This window comes from Lasioglossum baleicum, chromosome 1 (assembly GCF_051020765.1).
Source record: "Lasioglossum baleicum chromosome 1, iyLasBale1, whole genome shotgun sequence".
In the NCBI taxonomy this organism is placed as follows: Eukaryota; Metazoa; Arthropoda; class Insecta; order Hymenoptera; family Halictidae; genus Lasioglossum; species Lasioglossum baleicum.
Window position 1 is genome coordinate 21,803,730 of NC_134929.1, and position 20,380 is coordinate 21,824,109.

The following is a 20,380-nucleotide window of genomic DNA, read 5'->3' on the forward strand; positions in this document are numbered from 1 at the left end:
AGGATTATGCAAGTTCCGGGCAAATTGTGTCCGCGATTATGCAAACGGCGCGGCGCGGCGATGCGGTGGCGTGATAGGTGGGTCCGGCCCCCGGACAAAGGCGACCTCGCGACTAAAAAAAGAGGAAACGGGCGGTCGCGTCTGGTTAACGGAAAATTTCTCCGGTCGGCCACCGATATCTGCGTGTAAAAGCCTCTCTCGGCCTCTCCCGGTGCTGCTCTCCGCATGGCAACGTCCCGTTTTCTTTCGATCGCCGGGCAAACGAGATCTCGTTCGAGAAACGAGAAACGAGAAACGAGAAACGAGAAACGGCCACGCGTAATCCAGCCTTTAAAGAAATTCAGGTCGGAGTATCACGGGAAGGTGAGAGATAAGCGACCGGTGACCGTATGGTAACGGAATGAACGGGAGGAGGCGTTCGGTGAAAGGCTGCTGCCGATGCCGATGCCTCCACGGGATTACGCTCTCGCGTGCATATCGTTAACTGCACGCCGCGCCGCGCGATGCACGAGCGAGCATCCACCTTCGAGGACTCGAAGCTGCAGCCCGATAACAAGCCGCGTTCGCAAACTTTCGACCGATAAACATGCTACGGGGAACGGCTAGCCGATTCTCGAGAAAAATCGTCTTCTACGTATCGAGGGATTTTCCTCCGTGGCGCTGCTGGGAAGATTAATCCTTTCCGGATCCCCGCCGTGTTTCCTCTCTTCCATTTCGCTACTTGTTACGAAATTATGTAGTTTAGTAATATTCCAGTAGTTAGCTCTCTTATCTTATTCCGAACGAATAGACAGCGGATTTTATGCTTCGAGAACGTTCAGTCTATACAAACATATTGCTTGTGTTCGATGCTGAATTGGTAAATTCCCGGCTTCGATCGGCCGATTTCACCGTTACGACGTGGTGCAACGTCGATGCGTCGTAACCGTGCGATCGCGTCAATCCAAAGAAACAATTTGTATACAAATAAACAGCTGGTCCACCTTGACGGCGGGGCAACCCGTACGAATATCGTCGAGGTGCTTGCGAAACCGCGCGCCAATACGATAACGACGAGCGGTGATGAAACGAAACACGACGAGATTCGGGTCGTAACGTGCGAAATCGCTTGAGAAATTAGTGTCGCGGCGTGCGTACGAACTTAGGGGGACGCTTAACAAATACGTGCTGCAGGTGTGGGCACTATACATATTTATTATTTCATTGTAATTATTCCAGGTCAGAAGAAATGTTTAATTTTCCGGCGAACGGTTTACTTTTGCATTTAATTGCAAAAGATAAAACCCGAAATTTCGTGTATCAGCTGTTGAAGATTTTCTTACGGCCAGTGGAAGTTCTCGTACGGTGTTTGTCCACCGGTGGAACATATTCAGTTATGTTAACGGCAAACCCGCGCAAATTCCACGAGTGCATCCATCGCATCGTCGTCCTCCGCCGATTAGCGCGCTGCGACGCTAACGGCGTCCCGCGTATTTTTATCATTTCCTTCGAGGCGAGTGCCGGCGCGGCGCGGCACTTTCTTTTCGTCGATTTAATCTACGCCGAACGACTTCCTGCTGTGTGCAGCGGAGCTACACAGATCTTTGCACGTACATACGTACATTCGATCCCGCCTCGCTACGAGATAAAACAAACGAAAGAATCGCGACCGGGAGACTCATTATTGTTGAATAACGTACCGCGCGCTCGAGAACCGACTTTTATCGGACGCCGATTGCGTAAAGCTGATCTAAATCAAAGAAAAACAACGAGCTCTTTTCCTCCTTGGATTACGACGATTTAATCTCGCGCTTCGGACGTTTTTCAAACGTAAGATTACACATAAGAGACCACCCGATTAAACGGGCTATCGGCGAGCGGCGTTTCTTGCGGATAAGACTCGTTTCGCGTCGCTGTATTCTGTTTTTCGAAAGGAGACGACGTCCGACTGCAACGTGTGTCACACGTGTGGATGTATTTATTAGAAGAATTTTCAAATGTTATCTTATCATTTTGAGTAAATTCATAAAATTCACAATAAACACCAGAAACAATAAAGTCAAGACTGAAATTTCGCTTCTCGCGTCAGTTCCATTTTAATCGAAACTTCTTATTATTGAAACACCGTAATATTTTGCTTGAAAAACACAATAGCCGTCTGCTGCCAGCAACCCTCGAGATCCCATGGGGTCTGCGAATGCTTTCCGCTCTCTTTCGGATCCAGCGACGTGCGCCGCTGTTCGTTCGCGAGCTCGCAGACGAGAATCGACTCGCTGTGTGCAAGTGCACGATGCAAGTGCATGCTGCACTCGTTGTCACCGACTCCTACGACGTCCTATAGCGGCAAGTGCCGTTGCCCTCGCCACGGGCACGCTCTTGTACCTCGTTGAATCCCACGACGCGACGCGACGACGCGACGTGCAGGTAAGCGCACCTGCGCTCACCAAATCACCAGTGGCGCTCTTGTCGGGCGAAGATATTTTTTGTTTTCTGTTTCGAAAAAAAACGTCGACCATGCAAACTTGAAAGGATGGTTTCTCAAGATAAAAGTCTGCCCTGTCGCGTGGTGTAGTTCGATTTTCCGCTGGACAATATTTGTTCAAAGTTGAAAAACATGTCTTGTTTTAAAACTCAATTTTCTCACGAACTGTACGTCTAGGAGAAAAATTAAGGACAGATTCGGAATCAGCGCGAAAAACACTAAGAATCGCATAGTGGGAATCGAAATACAAATAATATAAGCGTGGTAAAAAAGGTTGAAATTTGTTGGACCGTGTAATTGTTTACGAAATTGGCAAGATAAGGGCATCCGCTGACAATCGGTTAATTTATCGGGCGATCTGGCGCGCGTTCAAGATGGTAACACAGCTCGGCGTAAACAAGCGAACAAGACCGACGTAGTCGAACTTAGGGTAAGTATGTACCGGTTTCGCTCGGTAGACACGATGATCTGTTGTTTGTCCACCGGCATATAAAAAACAAACTGCGTCCGTTCAAGAAAAACATTCGCAGACGAACGACGCACAGTCATCGGTTCGCGTGCGAAGGACAGGACGATACACACGGTATCAGTCACGCGACCGATCGCAACTCGATACAACATATCTCGATGCGGATGCGGCGACGCGCGTCTTCGGGAAGTCCCCGAGTGACCGTTGTTCGCCAGCGTGCCTGTTTATCCTGCAGATATGCGAAAATATCCGGCGGAACCTCGGCAATACGCTGAACGACGGTTCGCGTTCATTTTTCAACTTATTCGTATCTTTTCATTTATTGTGGTTGCTATGTCGATGAAAATAAGAGACACAATTCGCGTATCTTTTCATTCAGAGTCTCTAACACTCAGACAAGGATTTATTTCAGTAATGTTTCCAGCCCAAGTAAATTTACATTCTAGTTATCTTTTTTGGGATTGCTATTTGAAAAAAAATTTTCTCCCAGTCGCTAAAGCGTTGAGCAACATTCGAACCAGCCTCCAACGAGATGATCGGTTAGAACTTACTGCAATTTATGGCTGCAAGCCGAGGATGTATTTTCTTAAACCCTAGATCTATATTATTGCTTAAAAATATATTCTTCGGTTTCAGTTTGACGTAACACGCCGCCTCGTAATCTTATCAACAGGCTTCCAGTGGCTAAAATATTAAGCAACGTTTTGTTGAACATTTTTTTTCCTGTACACTGTACACAGTTTAAGACGCCATTAGAAATACGCAATCATCGATGGTTCCTATCGGACAAGATAATCCCGGTGAGATCAAGGGACAGATAACGGGCCTGAATCAGCTCGGACACAATAACCGGTGTGTTATCGAACCGTTATAAATGAGACGGAGAAAAAACGGAGCATCTTTTGTACCGTTCGAAAGGCGATGCTAGTAGTGTCGCCACGCGCCGCGCGCCGGGTGCCATAAATCCGCGCGTCGTTTACTCTCTGTCTGGCGAACGCATCCTTGGGAGAGCTTTCAACTTGCGAAGGTGCATTCTCCACCCTCCTGCGAGCGCAATACAGTTCCTTTGTTATGACGGGCTACGTATACAATTTCCTAGAATCTCGTGTTTAAGTTCGCCATAAACCGTTGGTCGTCGGCGCGTCCGCTAAGTCATGGCGGCCGATAAGATATTTTCATGGTCGCATCGGATGCGTATGCTCTCTTTGATAGCTCGGTGCTACGAATTTCGTTCGGTGCTCGCGCATGGCCCTTGTTGCAGGGAAACCTAGTTTTACAGGCAAAGTGGCCGTGTAGTCGAGTCCCCAACTCCCTTAGCCCTTTGCGGTCCGAACCGCTTGTTCCCTTTTACTTCAGAACTTGGTTCCGAGCCTCCGTAGAATAAATAAGAAACACTATATTATTCACGAATACAATGCAAATCAGTACAATAAGCATATCGGTTACTTATCGGGCGCTAGCTCGATCCAAAAATGGTCATCGAACACGAAAAACGGACTCTGCCGCGTGTTTTCAACAGAATTCAGTCCACGATGGACGATTCACATGCAAATCGCGAGGCTTGCTATCAATTCGAGAAGCGAAAACAATGATGTCATCGCCGGCCAGACGTACACCTATTCGTCGATAATTGTGACGATTATTTCGCGCGGCCTCGATAACCGCTCGGAAAAGAGTGGCATGACTTTCGTTAACGGCGAGATTACTAACTCGTTAGCGCACGGTCGGGACGCCGCGACGCGCCGCGTCGGTATCTTTGTTGTTTTGGTAAATGCTCCCGGAGCAGAGAAAAATCATTCTGGCTTCGAAGGGCAAGGGCCCGCGGCTTCGCTAGGTACGCTATTGCCAGTTAAAACCGCTCTTCCTCCGCGCTGACGCGGCGGCTGATATCCAACATCAGCGCACGTAGCACCGCGCCGCAGACATGGCAACATTGCGAGTGACCACGTCGTCACGGTCACCTGACTTTTCGTGGAAACGCGGTGCTGTCGCGCGCGCGAATAAGGTATGCGAGCAGCAGTGTCAGAGCATCGTCTTTATTTCACTCACTCAGATTTGTACACCTCGAGCAGGAAGTTGCGGATCGTGGTGCCATGCCGGAGCGAACACGTAACCTCTCTTCTTCGCGCGTCGAAACGGCAGAAGCATCCCGACGCTTCTTCCGAAGTCGTGGTTAAAGAGTTCCTGTACCTTGTCTACCAAATTGTTCGTTTGTGGAAACTTGTCGGAACTGTTTCTCGAGCGAAATTTTCCTTCAGGGCGTCCAGGCCTGTCCCTTTTCTAGACGATCTCCCCGAGCCGTGTCAATAAAGTCTACAGCGAAACAATTTATTTCCCATTATTACCCATTTCCAGTACCTGAACACGCAATCTACGGAGGCAACTGTTACGATTGTGAATCTTCTTTCGAAAGACAGGTTGGAATTGTAGAAGTAGTCTGGAGGGTAGAATTAAGTCGCTGAATAAATGGCAGCAGTGAATGGGTCCTTTGTTATGAATGAACAAGTGTCAAAGTTTATCAATGAAACTGTAAAAGCGAACGCAACGAACGAATCGTGTCCTCCCTGGTTCTAGCACTTTCTAGGCTGTAATATTTTAGGGTGGCTGCACCCCTCGAAGTATAGTTGCCGTGGCTAAAAGAACTATGCATCTATTATTTTTGGCTGTTCTACAAGCCTACAAAGTTTGGTCCAACTTGGAGGCGGATGCTTTCTTGCAAGTTGGCCGATACGCGCGCGCGCCCGCACCCACACATGTTCCGCGTGGTATTGAATGCGTGACTGTGCGAGCATAACCGACGCGACGGGCAAGAATGAGTGTGTATGGCGGCCCTAAGGTGATTCGTGGCGAACACGTACGGAGACCGGAATAGCCAGGCCAGCAACCAGCCGATATACATATATGTTGTATATGGACGATGTGTGTGTGTGTGTGTGTATGTGGACGATACAGTGCGGCGTGTCACGTGGCCCGGTGAAACGAGTGCGTGGCAGAAACGTTTTTGACGTCCGAAAAGTAGCACGGCAGGAGAACATGGATTATGATTCGAACGTTAATGTGCTCGAGCGTCGACGCCGATAACCGACCCCCCTCGATCGATTATCGGCCTGTTTACTTCCACGAATCCGATTCCGTGCGAGGACTACGGAGCTCGTGATATTGATATACATAATTGTATCGCGGTACCATTGTACGAGGAGCATGGTCGCCGTGGAAGAATAAACGGGAGTACATATACGCGGTGTTCCAGTACCGATGGTAGGACCCGGGGGTTCTATTTCAGACAAAGATGTGCAAAACTTTAGGAATACATCAGAGCTGGGGAAAATAGTACTTTAAATAGTAAATAGTACTACTTATTTTAAAGCATGTGTGTACAACTCTGAAAATAAAATATTTTATTTGATGCTATAATTTGTGAAAATAAAATATTTTATTTAATGCAGTAATTTTTGAAAATAAAATCATTTATTTGAGGCAGTAATTTTTTTGAAAATAGTATTTTATTTGAAGAATATTTTGAAAATATTTGTATTTTGTCTTTATTTTCAATTTCAATTTTAACTATTCTATATTGCTGAAAATAATGGTTCGAATTCAATACATTTATGAGTGTAAATCGTTTCTTAACGGTAAGATAGACTGTATGTTTATGCGGTTTCTCAGAGTATTATAATACTGCAGAAAGTAAAATATTTTATTTCGTGTTTCAGATTGTTGAAATAGAAATATTTTATTTTCAGGTTCAGATTATGAAAATAGAAACATTTTATTTTCGAAATTCAATATCTTATTTAAAATACTATTTTCTTTAAGCAAAATAAAATCTAAAATATTAAATAGTATTTGAAATATTTTTTTCGCCAAATAATGCCCACCTCTGGAATACATACACTCCTAATGCTTAGAGAAGAAAAAAAGGTTATACATACATATCAAGATAGGTCCGGAAAAGATTAGTATCTGAGTTATTAAAATTAAAATCTATTCCTAAAGTTTTGCCCACCATTTACGAAACACCCTGTATAACGTAATGATATCAAATAAAAAATGTCTAATTTGAAGTCTCATAAAATTCAGTCGCTTGCATTCACGTTCCCGTTTCGGGATTCGAGGGCACATTGCCAACACAGTCACAGATACAACTCGTCGCGTCGGTCACTTGTATTTGACCAGATTTGATCGTTCTCGTGGATCTAGGGCAGTGTAAGGTAATAATCAACTAATATTTAAGAATGACTAATAGTCTTCTTGAATGTTAGTCATAGCAAAATATTGTCATTAGTCACAAACTTTTTTTATTAGTTAGCGATAACTAATTAATAATATTAATGTATGTTAATCGCACAATAGTGACTGATGACTGATGACTAAAGACTGATAACTAGACTGCGGATTTTTATGCATTCATGAAGAAATTGGCTAGGTGAAATATAAAACAGTGAAAAATTAGAAAAGTCCAAAAATAGTGTTGTGTTGTTTTAAAGTGTAAAAAACTATTAGCGGATGAAATAAATTTTTATATAACTCCTACTGCCCATAATCGCTGCTGAACATTTTTATTTTGCATAAAGATCCGCAGTCTATTGATGACTGATCATCAACTACTACAAATTCACTAATAAGCAATAGCTAACGATTACGTAGAGCCTGTGACTAACTATTTGCCATTTAGTTATCACTAACTAATCAAAAAGTTTTCGCTAATGACTATTTTGCTATGACTAACATTCAAAAAGACTATTAGTCATTTTTAAATATTAGTTGATTACACACTGTCCAACACCAATATTGTTCCACAACTACTGTTGGGTGGTTCTTATAGAGTTTTTCGCGCTGATTCCGAATCTGTTCTTAATTTTTTCCCTAGACGCACAGTTTCTGAGAAACATGACTTTGAAAAAAAACATTTTTCAACTTTTAACAAATATTGTGGTGCTATTATAAAAGATATTGAATTGTTCTTTATAGCAAAAGATTCTGTAGACTTTCCCGAATACAACGATATCCAATATTAATACATTATAATTGTTTAAACATGTTTAAACCACTTCTGCACCAATTTTTAAGGATATTTTTAAATTTATCTCAAAAAATAAGGGTCCAGCGGAAAATCGAACTATACCACGCGATAGAGCAGACTTTTTCAAGTTTGCGTGGTCGACGTTTTTTTCGAACTTGAAAGCAAAATATCTTCGCCCGACATGAGTTGCCGCCAGTGGCGCTCACCACTTTCTGATTCGAAAAAAGCTTCGAAAAGTCTGCTCTATCGAGTGGTATAGTTCGATTTTCCGCTGGACCCTTATTTTTTGAGATAGATTGAAAAATATCCTAAAAAATTGGTGCAAAAGTGGTGTCTCTCCGTCTTTAATCATTGTTTAAACATGTTTAAACAATCATAATGTATTAATATTGGATATCACTGTATCCGGGAAAGTCTATAGAATCTTTTGCAGCAAAGAACAATTCAATATCTTTTATAATAACATCATAATATTTGTTTAAAGTTGAAAAATATGTTTTCATTTTCAGAGCCATGTTCCTGAAAAACTGTGCGTATGGGGGAAAAATTAAGGGCAGATTCGGAATCAGCGCAAAAAATTCTATAAGTAGGACCCAACAGTAATTAGGGAACATAAAAAAAGTTGAAATTTGTTGGACAGTGTTATTGCCCTACTCTGATCTAGGGTAAATGTACCTATTATGTACTGCGGGTGTTCTTTTTTCCAATCAGGCTATAGTACATACGTAGAAATCAATATTCCGCCCTGAATATAAATAAATTTGTACAATTCAAACAAATTGTCAAACCTTTTCTTATTTTTATTGGGTATGGGAATAAGTTTCCGCCCTTTTGACAGATGTCGTTGTACTTAAGTACCGATCGGGTATTTGATGGAACGTGGTATGTACATTTTTTTGAAAGGTCTATGTCTATTGTAAGCTTCAAAACGCAGGTATGTAGTGGCAATTTGTTTCGAGCGTGAACAGCAGTCAATTTTTCGCGTGAAAAATGTCGACTTTTGTTCCAAGTAAGCTTCATTTGCGGGAAGTCATGTTGCATTATTTTGTTTTAAAGAAAGGTGTTATATATTTACGGGGACGGTGCTCCATCAAACCCATGATTTCGACGTAAGGGACAAAGATTGCGATGGTGTGCCAAAAAATTCGAAGATACAGATTTCCCAGCATTACTTGATGGAAATCCACGTCGAACACTTGCAGAACTGTCAATTGAATTAAACGTCGATCGATCTACTGTTGGAAAACGTTTTCACGCTATGGGAATTGTTTATACGCTTCTTTTCAACAAAAAGGGGCGGAAACTTATTCCCATGCCCAATATAATCTCAGGATTTGCATAAAGATCCGCGGTTTAGTAATAAATAAGAAAATTCTTTGTCACTGTACTCGGGATTTATTTAAATTAATGTTCAGATACGTAGTTTATTTCCGCACGCCCAATATAGTGATTGGTCTACTCCTATCCTTCGTCTGTGGTAGAATCAACCCTTTCAGGGTCGTATGTATTATCGATACCGGGGCACCCTCTATATTCACATTCATCGGCCAGCCCTTCTGCAAGGTCGGTAAATTGCTCTGTCGGTAACTGACGGGATTGAATCGGAACCCTAGGCGGGCTTATTCAAATTGATAAAACATCGCAATGTCGAAATTGTATACCACGTGTCATCCTATTTCACGTCACCGTACCCGTATAATTCAAATGAAAGATTGTGTGCTCGTTTGATGACTTTGTCGCCAGTTTTTGTCACCGGTGTGATTACAACTGTATTAATGAAGTTTTTGCAAGAAGCAATGAAGGCTGCCCGAGTCGGAAATCGTTTTGTAACGTTTACGTAACAGGCCGGTTATAATAAAACTAAATATTGTGAAATTACGGCACCGTAGAGTAACCTTGGCTCTAACGCCGCGTAGAAATATATGTGGAATAATGTTTATATGCATTATGTATAATGACGTGTAGTACATATATGGCGATAAGGTATGCATACGATTAAACCAATATAAACCCAACGTTCAAGTCTCCGACCGAAAAGCAAATCGACATCCAATAAAATGTCAGATATTGCTTGAAACCCATATATTTGATACAATCAGTGTCTACGTGTTGTCGACAATGCCGTGTTCCCCGGTAGCACGTGGTGTACACAATAGTAAATCACTACATATACATAGGTACAATCCAATATCGAATGATAGCGAAAAAGGTGTACATATACATACTTCTTATGAATTGCTCGCCAGATTGTACACCAATTACATTGCCGTAAATTCCGAGATTATTTCCAAGCTATAGACGGCCCGGTCGATCGTGTCAATAACTCGTCGAGTTATACAACGATTGTTAAATAAAATTCAATGGCCGCGGAATTTTTTCATATTTGCACACAGCTGCGAAATTCTTTCTTCTGGATGTCATAATGGAATTGAATTAATTCCGGCGACGTGACTCATCACGATAACCGACATCAATACGTGCCTTCACCGTTACCAAAATATCTTGACTTTCGACCATGCTACATTTATAACAATGATTACAATTCAGGCGAATCAGGGATTTCTGTTCAATCGGTGTCACCACGGTGTGACCCGGATGAACGAGATTCCGAGACACAGCTTTTTTTAGTGTTGCTGTTAGCTAGCATTAAGTAGACGAGTAAAGAACCACTCTCCCCGACCCTCGAATAAAAATATTTATGAAAAATTCACTTTTAGAACTGAAGTAATATCGATATAAGCCGGAACCGATATTCTCGTAGTAGTTATAACTAGATTGCGGATTTTATGCATTTATGGCAAAAATGGAGGCGTACAATTTAAAGCAGTGGACATGTTAAAAATATTGAAGGACATCACTGTATTAGTTTCAGCTTAATAGAATAATTGAAAGAAGAATAGAATTTTTATTTGGCTCCTGTGTCGTGCAGTCAATGCGAACATTTTTCATTTTGCATAAAGATCCGCGGTCTAGTTATTAGGTCAATCGGAAAGTTCCGTCCGTTTAGTGTTGAGTAGCTGTAGCTCGAACTGTCGTTAACTATAACGTCCGAAGTAATGTTAACTTTTTAGTTTGGACATCTTTCAATAAAATTCAATGCATAACGATATACACTTGCATCAGTAACATCGTTTTTTTCTACATTGAAAATGTCGGAATTTGAGCCGAATAAGCGTAATTTCCGCGAAGTGTTAATCTTTTGCTTCAATTGGAAGAAAACTGCAGCTGAAGCTCATCGAATGATTGTAGACGTTTATGGCGATAATGCTGTTTCCGATAAAACATGTAGAGAATGGTTTCGACGTTTTAAAAATGGTGATTTTACTGTGGAGGACAAAGAGCATTCTGGACGGCCACGAGTATTCGAAGACGAAGAATTGCAGGCATTGGTGGATGAAGATCCATGTCAAACGCAAAAACAAATAGCAGAAGCGTAAAATTGTGCTCAATCTGTCATTTCCGATCGTTTAAAAGCCTTGTGGAAGGTCTACAAGGAAGAAAAGTGGGTTCCATATGAACTCAAGCGAAGAGACATTGAGTAGCGAAAAACCATCTGCGAAATTCTGCTTGCGAAACGTCACAAAAGTTGTCAAAGGAACGTTAGAAGCACTTCGCTGGGAAGTGCTACCCCATGCGGCTTATTAGCCAGACTGTGCCTCTTCTGACTATCACATTGTTTTGGTCACACGCACTTGCTGAGGAACGATTTAATTCTTACGAAGATGTCGAAAAATGGATCTCTGACTGGATAACCTCCAAAGATGACTCATTCTTTCGTCGCGGAATTCGATTGCTGCCCGAAAGATGGGGAAAAGTCATCGCTAACGATGGACAATATTTTGATTGATGTATAATACTTTTTCATTTTGTTTTTAAATAAAGCTCTACTTTTTGTAAAAAAACGGACGGAACTTTCCGATTGACCTAATATAACATCGTTTCGGTTCTTCGTAACAGTTTCAGTCAGAACCGATATGTATGTAACCGTTTCGAACAGTTATTTTCAAAACCGTTTCAACCCTTGCTAGAAATAAGGAAGTAAATCAGGTGACGCGAGTGAACTTACCCGTGCGAGGGAAACCTGTGCTGAAGATGTTGCGGTTCGTAGTACTGTGTGGTAAGGGCTCGTTCGTCCAAGGTATGCTCAGTCGCGTGGGCCTTCGCTGCGGACTTGATATCCATGAACGCCACCGTCGCGGAGGCACCCCCGGTGCTGCTCGAGGAACCGCTACCCCCGCCACTGCCACCGTTCCCAGAATTGGAACCGGAACCACCCTCGTTGCCTTCTCCAAGGGAACCACCGGTACCTCCGTCCACGGGGCATTCTTCGCCCCGCGGCAGCAGCTTGACGCTCTGCACGCGTCCATACCTGAAACATGAACAATTTCGTTGTTAAACCAAGCCACTTGCAACAGTTGGCTACACGCTATCATCTCAAAAACTAAAGCGTATGTACGTGTTTGGTGTGTGTGAGTTCGGTACTTTTTAGAAACGTATTTTGTGGGCTGATTGCCCCGTGGGGCACTGCCCTGGGCTCCGTCGAAACGAGGAAAACAACGTGACCACGCCTACTAGCACACGTCTTGCCCCCTCCCTCCCGGGGACACTTATAGTAATATGTAACGTCTTTTGTCTAATTCTCTTGAGAAGTAAATGAAACGAACAGATCTCGTCAGTGTGAAACGAGAATGACAAGTGGATTTCGACGAATGGCCGGAAGTTGTGACTGCTGGACGAGCGAGGGTCTCGCGCTAAGACGGTTTAGGATTTCGGAGAAGAAATGCGCACAGATGCCGTGACTGTTTTGCCAAGTCCCCTTTCCCGAACCTGACGCGCACACAAAAAAATTTAATCAAGCTGGGGCATGCGGGAGCAAAGATAAGCGCGAAATAAGATTGACTTCGGGAATTGAAATTGACTGATCGGACCGCAGAGGTGAAACGATCTTTTATACAGGTTGGTAAACATAAAGAACACGGTTTTCTCGGGTTGGTATGAATTTTTTCAGCAAATATACCGGCGCCGCGGCGGCAGTCGGTTGTTTTGAAGAGCGGAACCGTCGGACGTCTGGCACTTTGCTCGGCTGCGACTTCAGATCGGTATACTTAAAGAAAGCGCGTCTTGTTTTCACCCTGTAGAGTGTAGAGTCCCGAGATATTGAATTTCGACGAAATTAAAGAAAACAAAGAGCCAAAGTTGTTTCTGGCACACCCTGTGTACAGAAAGCTCGGCAGTAGTAGAAACGGGCTTACTAGGTGAGGTAGGGCGAGCGGCGTCGATAGTGGGGATACGAGGACTCCGATTGGCCGATGGTGAGAAGAACGTTACGCGCAAGCGCAAAGGCTCGAACGGTCACGGAGTATCTCGGGGAGTTGTTCGTCTAATCTCGCGTGAGTCGTACGTATTTCCTTGTGCGTTCTTCCGAAGAAAAGCTTTGTTTTTTATTTTTTCTTTGATCCCGGATCAGAGAGACACACACACACACACATACACACGCAGCCAGTCAATAACGCATCAGCGGAAAAATGCATTAGAGACGATCCGTTGTTTGTTCTGTTAAACACACTCCACAAGCAGCGGTTTGATCACGCGAAATAGAAAGAGAGAGGAATGCGCGAGAATTGGGCGGCACCTTTGGATTAATAGTTCGCGCTTGGATATTTCGCTGCGCAGAGAGCGAAAGAGAGAGAGAGAGAGGGGGAGAGAGAGAGGAGAAAGAGATAGAGAGAGAGTTCTTGCTAGGCCTTTACAAAATCAAGGAAAACCGGTGGATTGTATTTCGTATAAAACGAGAAATGCCACGGTCGGAGGACACACACGTTCGGTTCTATCACGATATATCCCGGGCACACTTTTTTCTATCGTGATATGTCGGATCGCCTGGCGAACGGGGCGTGGCCCCTCTTCCATACGCCGTGTGATTCGATGTCGAGGAAAAGGGGCACGGGAGAAGAGTCTTTGTATAACGGTTTTTTATCTTCCCTCGTTGCACTTCGTTTCGCTCGAACATTTTCGAACACGTTTATCCGCCGCGTCGAAACGAATTGGATCTTCCCGCAACTACTGTATCAGCAGGAGAGAGAGAGAGAGATGTTGCTCTTGTCCCGAGAGGTTGTGCTCCGGGACGAGAAAATTTTGTTATATTCGAGCTGTTCAAAGCTCTCGATAATCTCCCTGCTGCTCTGCGAGAAAGAGAAAGAAAAACGGTGCGAAGGGACGGAAGGAGAGCGAGTACACCGAAATAAGCTCTAAATGTCGCAACATCGACACACATCCACTGGAAGATCGCTCGGACAAAATGGCTACCGCGAGACGTGCGCCGTCCATGTTGTTCCGTTCCGATTCCACGTTCCGCGCGTCCGACGCGACGCACGGAAAACCCCGAGACTCTCTCGGCCGTTCGATCTGTGTGACGTGTGGAGCAGTGTGCCGCCTTTAACATTTTCGATCGGGAACAACGGACCCGTTGTTTCGTACCGTGACGATGCCTCTCTACCGAGGAGCAAACTGAAGCGGAACAGGAAAAAATAAATGAGAGAAAAAAGAATGGAAACGGAATCAATCAGTGAAAGAACACGGGGGCAGAGAAGAAGAACCGCGATGTATTTATTCGTACCGATTACATCGGTATCGAGCGTTTATTCTCTGCGTGACATTTTACGAAAGAGAACCGATCGCGCTCTGTGCGACGTGGCCGCAAGAGTTCCCATCCCACCCAGTTCGTTCGTTCTCCTCTCTCGCTCTCTCTCTCTGTCTCTCTCTCTCTCTCTCGCTTCCCCCTCGCCCCTCCAGCCCCTTGTTTTCTTCTCCCACACATTCTCCTGCGTGAAACGTTGGGCGCTCTCGCGCGCATAGGCGTACGCGACCGAGCAGCACACACACACAATAGAACCGCCTGAAAAGTCGCTCTCGCGCGCACACACACATACACCGAACACCCGAGAACGTCCTTTTCTGTGGCATACATGAGTGAAAGCGGGCGAGAGGGGAGGGACGAGAGGAGAAGAAATAAGATAGAAGGCCGCGATGGTGGGGAGTACCAAGTGCCACGGTGGCTGGCTGGCTGGCCAGCGAGCCGCAAACCGTACCCATTCCCCTCCCATAGTCCCCGCTGGTTGCTCGCCGAGGAATTTTACTTCGGCAGACTCGCTCCCGACCGTTCAATTCCTTCGTTCCTCTCCACGAACTACAGGGGCGGCGGACCCCCCGAGTTCTGCTTCATGTGGACGCAGATTACCATGACTTTCCATAAATTTCAAGTCTCTAGGTCAGAGTTGGATTTTCTACCGGTGGAAAAATAAGAGGAGATATATATATATATACATATATACATTTATATCGCAGCTCTCAGTTCTCTTAGCCGTCAGCGACGTCGACGACTGACCGCGGCAACGTCGTCGCGTGCTCCTACGGCCATGGCGCGGCGGAGCAACGGTCGTCGCCTTAAAAATGATCGGCTAGGTCCACGAACTTCGGATACGCGTCGTTGGGAATCGTCAGTGGCACTGTAGTATAGAACGCTTCGGAGAGTGTGTGACGTTCTGCAATTTTTTACATGTTCCGATGTATGTAACATACATATGTTCAAGTGATCGGTGTTTTACTCGATGTAACACGGTTAACGCGTTACCGTTCGTCTCGATAGGGGATACACACTGTTTTTTCGGTAGGGACGTGTCCGATCGATGACACAGTGGAAATCGTTATCTCTCTAGAACGTAAGTGTTTCGTCAGAGGAGGGGAGAGAGAGAGACAGAGAGAAAAAAAGCGGTTCCTCGGAGAAACCAAATCTCACGAGCTGCCGTGACCGTATCCAGTCTGACGGTCGTTTGTCTTTCTACGTTTGAAACGGTAGACGTACAGGAAATCAATACATCGGCCCACGGTTAAGAGTCCCTCTGGCCAGTATGTGCGAGAACGAAAGCGTGAAAGAGAGAGAGATAGAGAGAGAGGGGTGGGAGGGAGAGGGGACGGGGAAATTTTCCATTTCTAGAAATCAATTAACGTGTCACGCGTGACACAACAATTTCGGTGCGTTTGTCGCCGAACGGTTCTCGATGCTCTGTGATCGCCGCGACGATGAAATAAAAAGAAATAAAAAGAATCTTAACGGAAGCGAATAATCTTTTTAATTCGCGGAAACCAGCGGAGGACTCCGTCGAGATCTCAGACTATCATTACGGAAAATTAGTGAGTGTCCAGTGTTATGTAAGGACCAGGACGAAATTTTAGCGATTTTCTGATATACCGGTGATGTGCAGTCCCGGATCACTGACATGACACAACGTGCCGCATTCGATCTCCGCCCCGTAAAAGATAAACATCTCGCGAGTATGTATACCGGCAATTTAGCGTAGGAAGTTCAAACGGGAGGAGAACCAGGCCCATCGATCGAATTCTTTATGTTCCTCCGGATCTCGGAATTCCGAGGGCCGTGAGTGTGTCGATTTAACCGCAACAATACGCGGAGAGGTTCTACGATTCCGCGAAGAACAGCTCGAATAAAAAGGAACACAATGCAGAACGAACGCTACGGGATAACAACAAAGAATGGAGGCTTTTGTTCCAGGACTTTTCCCCGGTCCCCGTTGCTCCCTCGTGATTCTGCCTCGAATCTCGCCAAATCGAATAAAAAAGCTGTCTGGCTCTACGAGGACGCAAGCATAGTCTCGCAAAATCTCCCTGGGAGGTATCGAACCACGTTCGTCTGACCCCTTGCAGTTCACTGGTACACGATGGACGGTAACGTTGCCTTCCTGATATGTACAATATAACGAAAGATAGAAAGTGGCAGATTCATTCTTCTTAGTCCTTAATTAACAATGCCCAACGGGAATTATGTTCCTAGAAGAGCTAACAATAGACAGCGCCTTCCAGAGAGCTTCTGCCGACTTCTTTGTTCGAAATAATCGGATCTCTTTCGTTCTCTGTGTAGATATTCTAGATGTTAGACAACGAATCATTTCTTTAAGACGGCAATTTATCGTTTCACGGTTTGCGCGAGATACATATGGGGCGTCTTTTTTCGAAAAGGGGTGAGCCATAGGCGATCATGGTGATATTCGTGCGATCCGTATATTCGTCGGGCACGGTCCGATCGTAAACATTCGCTTGGAAAATGGATTCGTTCGAATTTGGGTGTGCCGTGTCTGCGGTAGATACGTGTAAAAGGCAGGAAAAGTCTTCGAGCAGTACCATTCTCGGCAGACGACACTGACATAAGCCGCAAACGTCGCGCAAGCGGCAACGTTGGGACGCCTCAACGAGGCCGGCGAGGACGTGGCAACAGTGCTATGACTCAGCTCTCCTCGTTCCAATCGCTTCCCTCGGCCCCTGGCCCCGCTCCGGCTACCTCTACGCAGCTGACGCCCTTCCCCTCTCGCCGGGCGTCCCCCACCACCGGTCGCGACTCGATTCTATCCTTCCTTGTGTCGTGTCCGAGGCTTTGCTCTGCACCCTCCTCCGAGCCTCGTCGATCCGCACCGTTCCGCCCCTCCCCTAACGGCTTACCGCTCCCCGCTTTTTCCCCCCATTCCCCCACCACCATCCGGCCAACTCTCTCGGGGTACTGACAACTCGTTTGTCCCCCTCCCTTGGAAGCGTGCGCGCGGGCCGATTCCTATACGGCGTCGTGCCACTGCCAAGACGAGCGTACAAAGTCCCCTTTGGAAGAAAAACACCTATACCTCTCTAGCAGCCCCTATACTCTTTCTGCTTTTTCTTTCCCACTCTAATTCTCTCGCGCGCTCCCTTCCTCCCTCCCTCCCACTCCCGCCCCTTTTCTCCCCGTCTTTGTCTCCGGGCCTCTCTCTCTCTCATCCTCCTTTTCCTTCTCTCGCCTCACCCACCCCTCTCTCCACCCGTTTTTCTTCGTCCAACGGCTTCTTCCTTCTTGCTCCTTTTCTTCTGGATCTTCTTTCTTTCGGGCTTCTCCTGCCATTTCGCTTCTGTATATCCGTTGGCCGAGCAGCGAACAATGCAACGTGATCCAGATGCAGGAAAAAACGAGGACGGAGAATGCTAGCGTGCGAGAGCGGGACGGGAACAGGAGAGGATGGGGCTCTCCGGCGGACACAGGCCTCGAACGAAAATTGTGTACGTAGTTACCAGCAGGGCTCGGCGCATTTAGGCGAGAGCGAGAGAAAGAGATAGATCTATTCGCCGATTGTTTTTACACGGCGACGATCGTGACCGATCGCCTCGCTGTCGATCGATTAGATAATTTCGCGTTATCGGGAATTCCCCCCGAGGGTTCGCAATTCGTTCGGCGATGGCAACACAGCGGACGAGAGAGGCTGTTTCTAGAAGGAACTCGCCCCGGTAAAGAGCGATAGGATCCTCTGTAGCTGTTGGTCGTAAATGCTCGCAGGGACTTGAGCGTTTTGTAAATTCGCGATACGATTTGCGAAAACTTCCTCGTCGATGATGCACACTCGTGGTCGTCACTGTACACTTCCTCGGTGCGACGCATCGCTGTCTGTTCACTTCCGCCATCGATAGAAAACGCAGTTGTATACATAATTGTCCCCGTATATGCGTGGCTTTGAACTGCGACCGTTCTCACACCAAGGGTCGCGATGGCGGAGTTCTTTACGATCGTGGTTCATTCAGAAGTTTCAACTACGCAGACGTTGGTTTTGCAGGATTGCAGTTTCCGAGTACTGGAGACGCGTGAATAGTCTAGCGACGAGGTAGCGTACGATCGGGTGAGCTGGCCAACGGACAGCCGCCATCTTGGAACATTAAACGCGAGTAGAAAAGCCTCGAAGGTGCGAATAGATCAACCAATGTTTGTTACGAGTAGCTGGATAATTAGAAGATCACCTATCGCGAGGAAAATTTCAAGTAAAATTCTACGGTAATCTAGCGTGGGCAATCAGAGGTACAGGTAGGTTTGCCAGATCTTCTATAGTTGAACTTGATCTCCTATATCATTTTTGAATAGCATATAATTTTCAAAAATCTCTTTGTTTGAATAAAAAAGTTTAAAATGTGCTGTGTACCTCTTTGACTTGAACTCATATATTTTGAGCCTATCTCATATAATTGCAGTTTTCACTACTTCTTCTATATTTGGATAAAACATTTCTAGCAACCCTAGGTACAGAACACCTCGGGGGCAACGTGAGCGTTGGTTTTCGTGACCTAATGAAAGGATCGCGGTCGATTCGCGATTCGTGTTTATAAATATCGTAGCGTACAATCTGGTAGGTTGGCCACCGAGCAGTCGCCATCTTGGGGCATCAAGTTCAAGTAGAAAGGCCTTCAGGGTGCGAATAGATCAACCACAGAAGCGTAACGAAGCGATTCCGATAGAATTTTCCATTGGGCAGAGGCGAACAATTAAACTTCGCTAGAGAAGTGGAAAATTCGATGGAATAGAATCTTGAACTGCAGTTACACACGAATTCAGGTGTCTCCGGATGGAGTATCTGCGGGCAACCCAGGGTTCAGGACCTCTGGAGGCCAATGGCAGCGGCGTCGATGCTAAGTTTCTGTTATTTACGCTTTTCCATAACGAAGGTTATCAACATCGGTTATTACAATACGCGCCGCCGCGCGCCGCGCCGGTCTATTATTATCGTCCGCGAAGCGTCTCTGCGTGTCTCCGTAGAAAGTTCCTTGGCACACACTAACTAAGCGGAGAGAATCGTCGTCCACGGAACTCTTTCTCACCGGTTCTCTGTTAAGGGGGTATATGTACTCTTTTCCAGGATTGCAAGGGTGCGAGATGCGCCTTCTCATTTCTCGATAAAAGATCGATCCTGGCCGCAATTTCCATTATTCGTCCGCATGTCGCTGTTGCAGCTTTATCAAAATAGTTACATGCGCAGCTTTATGCTTCCGAATATGCAATGCGAATTACCCCACGCAAACGTAAAACTAGAACTTTTGAGGGCGATCGCGGCCTAGATTGATCTTTTATCTAACGCTTTCGACTACTGAAAAACCCTATGTTTGTATTATGGAAACATGAGAAAGCGCATCCCGCACCCTCGCAATCCTGGAAACGAGAGTCTACCTCCTTAAATGTTTCGGTAGAAGAGGAGGGAGAGGTAAAATTGCCGATGCGTCTTGCGTGTGTGTGTGTGTGTGCGAGAAGAATGCACACGAGGGAATCGATACGAATGCAATCGCGGCAATAATTCACGCGTTATCTGCTCTCCTATTCTAATGCGAGAGCGCGCGAGAGGAGAGGCACAGGCAGCGCACAGGCCGACGACTATACGAGGCCGCGTGGGTTCGAGGTCGAAGCCGTAGAGTCACGTTAGGCGACTGCCGTCTGTGTCGTAGCCGAGGTGCCGTTATTTTAATGCAGATACGCAGCCCGGACGAGAATGAAAGGTTGAAGGAGACATTTGCGCGTACAACAAGCGCACGCGACGACGCGATATGCATCCAGCCGGCTGCTGACGCACCGAGAGAG

At 45.6% G+C, this 20,380-nt stretch overlaps 1 protein-coding gene across 4 annotated transcripts in view; it reads right to left on the reverse strand.

Annotated features, from left to right (window-relative positions):
* LOC143208742 (uncharacterized) overlaps window positions 1-20,380 on the reverse strand; it is a 100,090-nt gene that overhangs the window by 20,983 nt on the left and 58,727 nt on the right. For all 4 annotated transcript variants that reach the window (XM_076423441.1, XM_076423451.1, XM_076423461.1 and 1 more), the window contains exon 2: window positions 12,020-12,322. In XM_076423441.1, coding sequence (XP_076279556.1) covers window positions 12,020-12,322 — 303 coding nt within the window. The remainder of the gene's footprint in view (window positions 1-12,019; window positions 12,323-20,380) is intronic.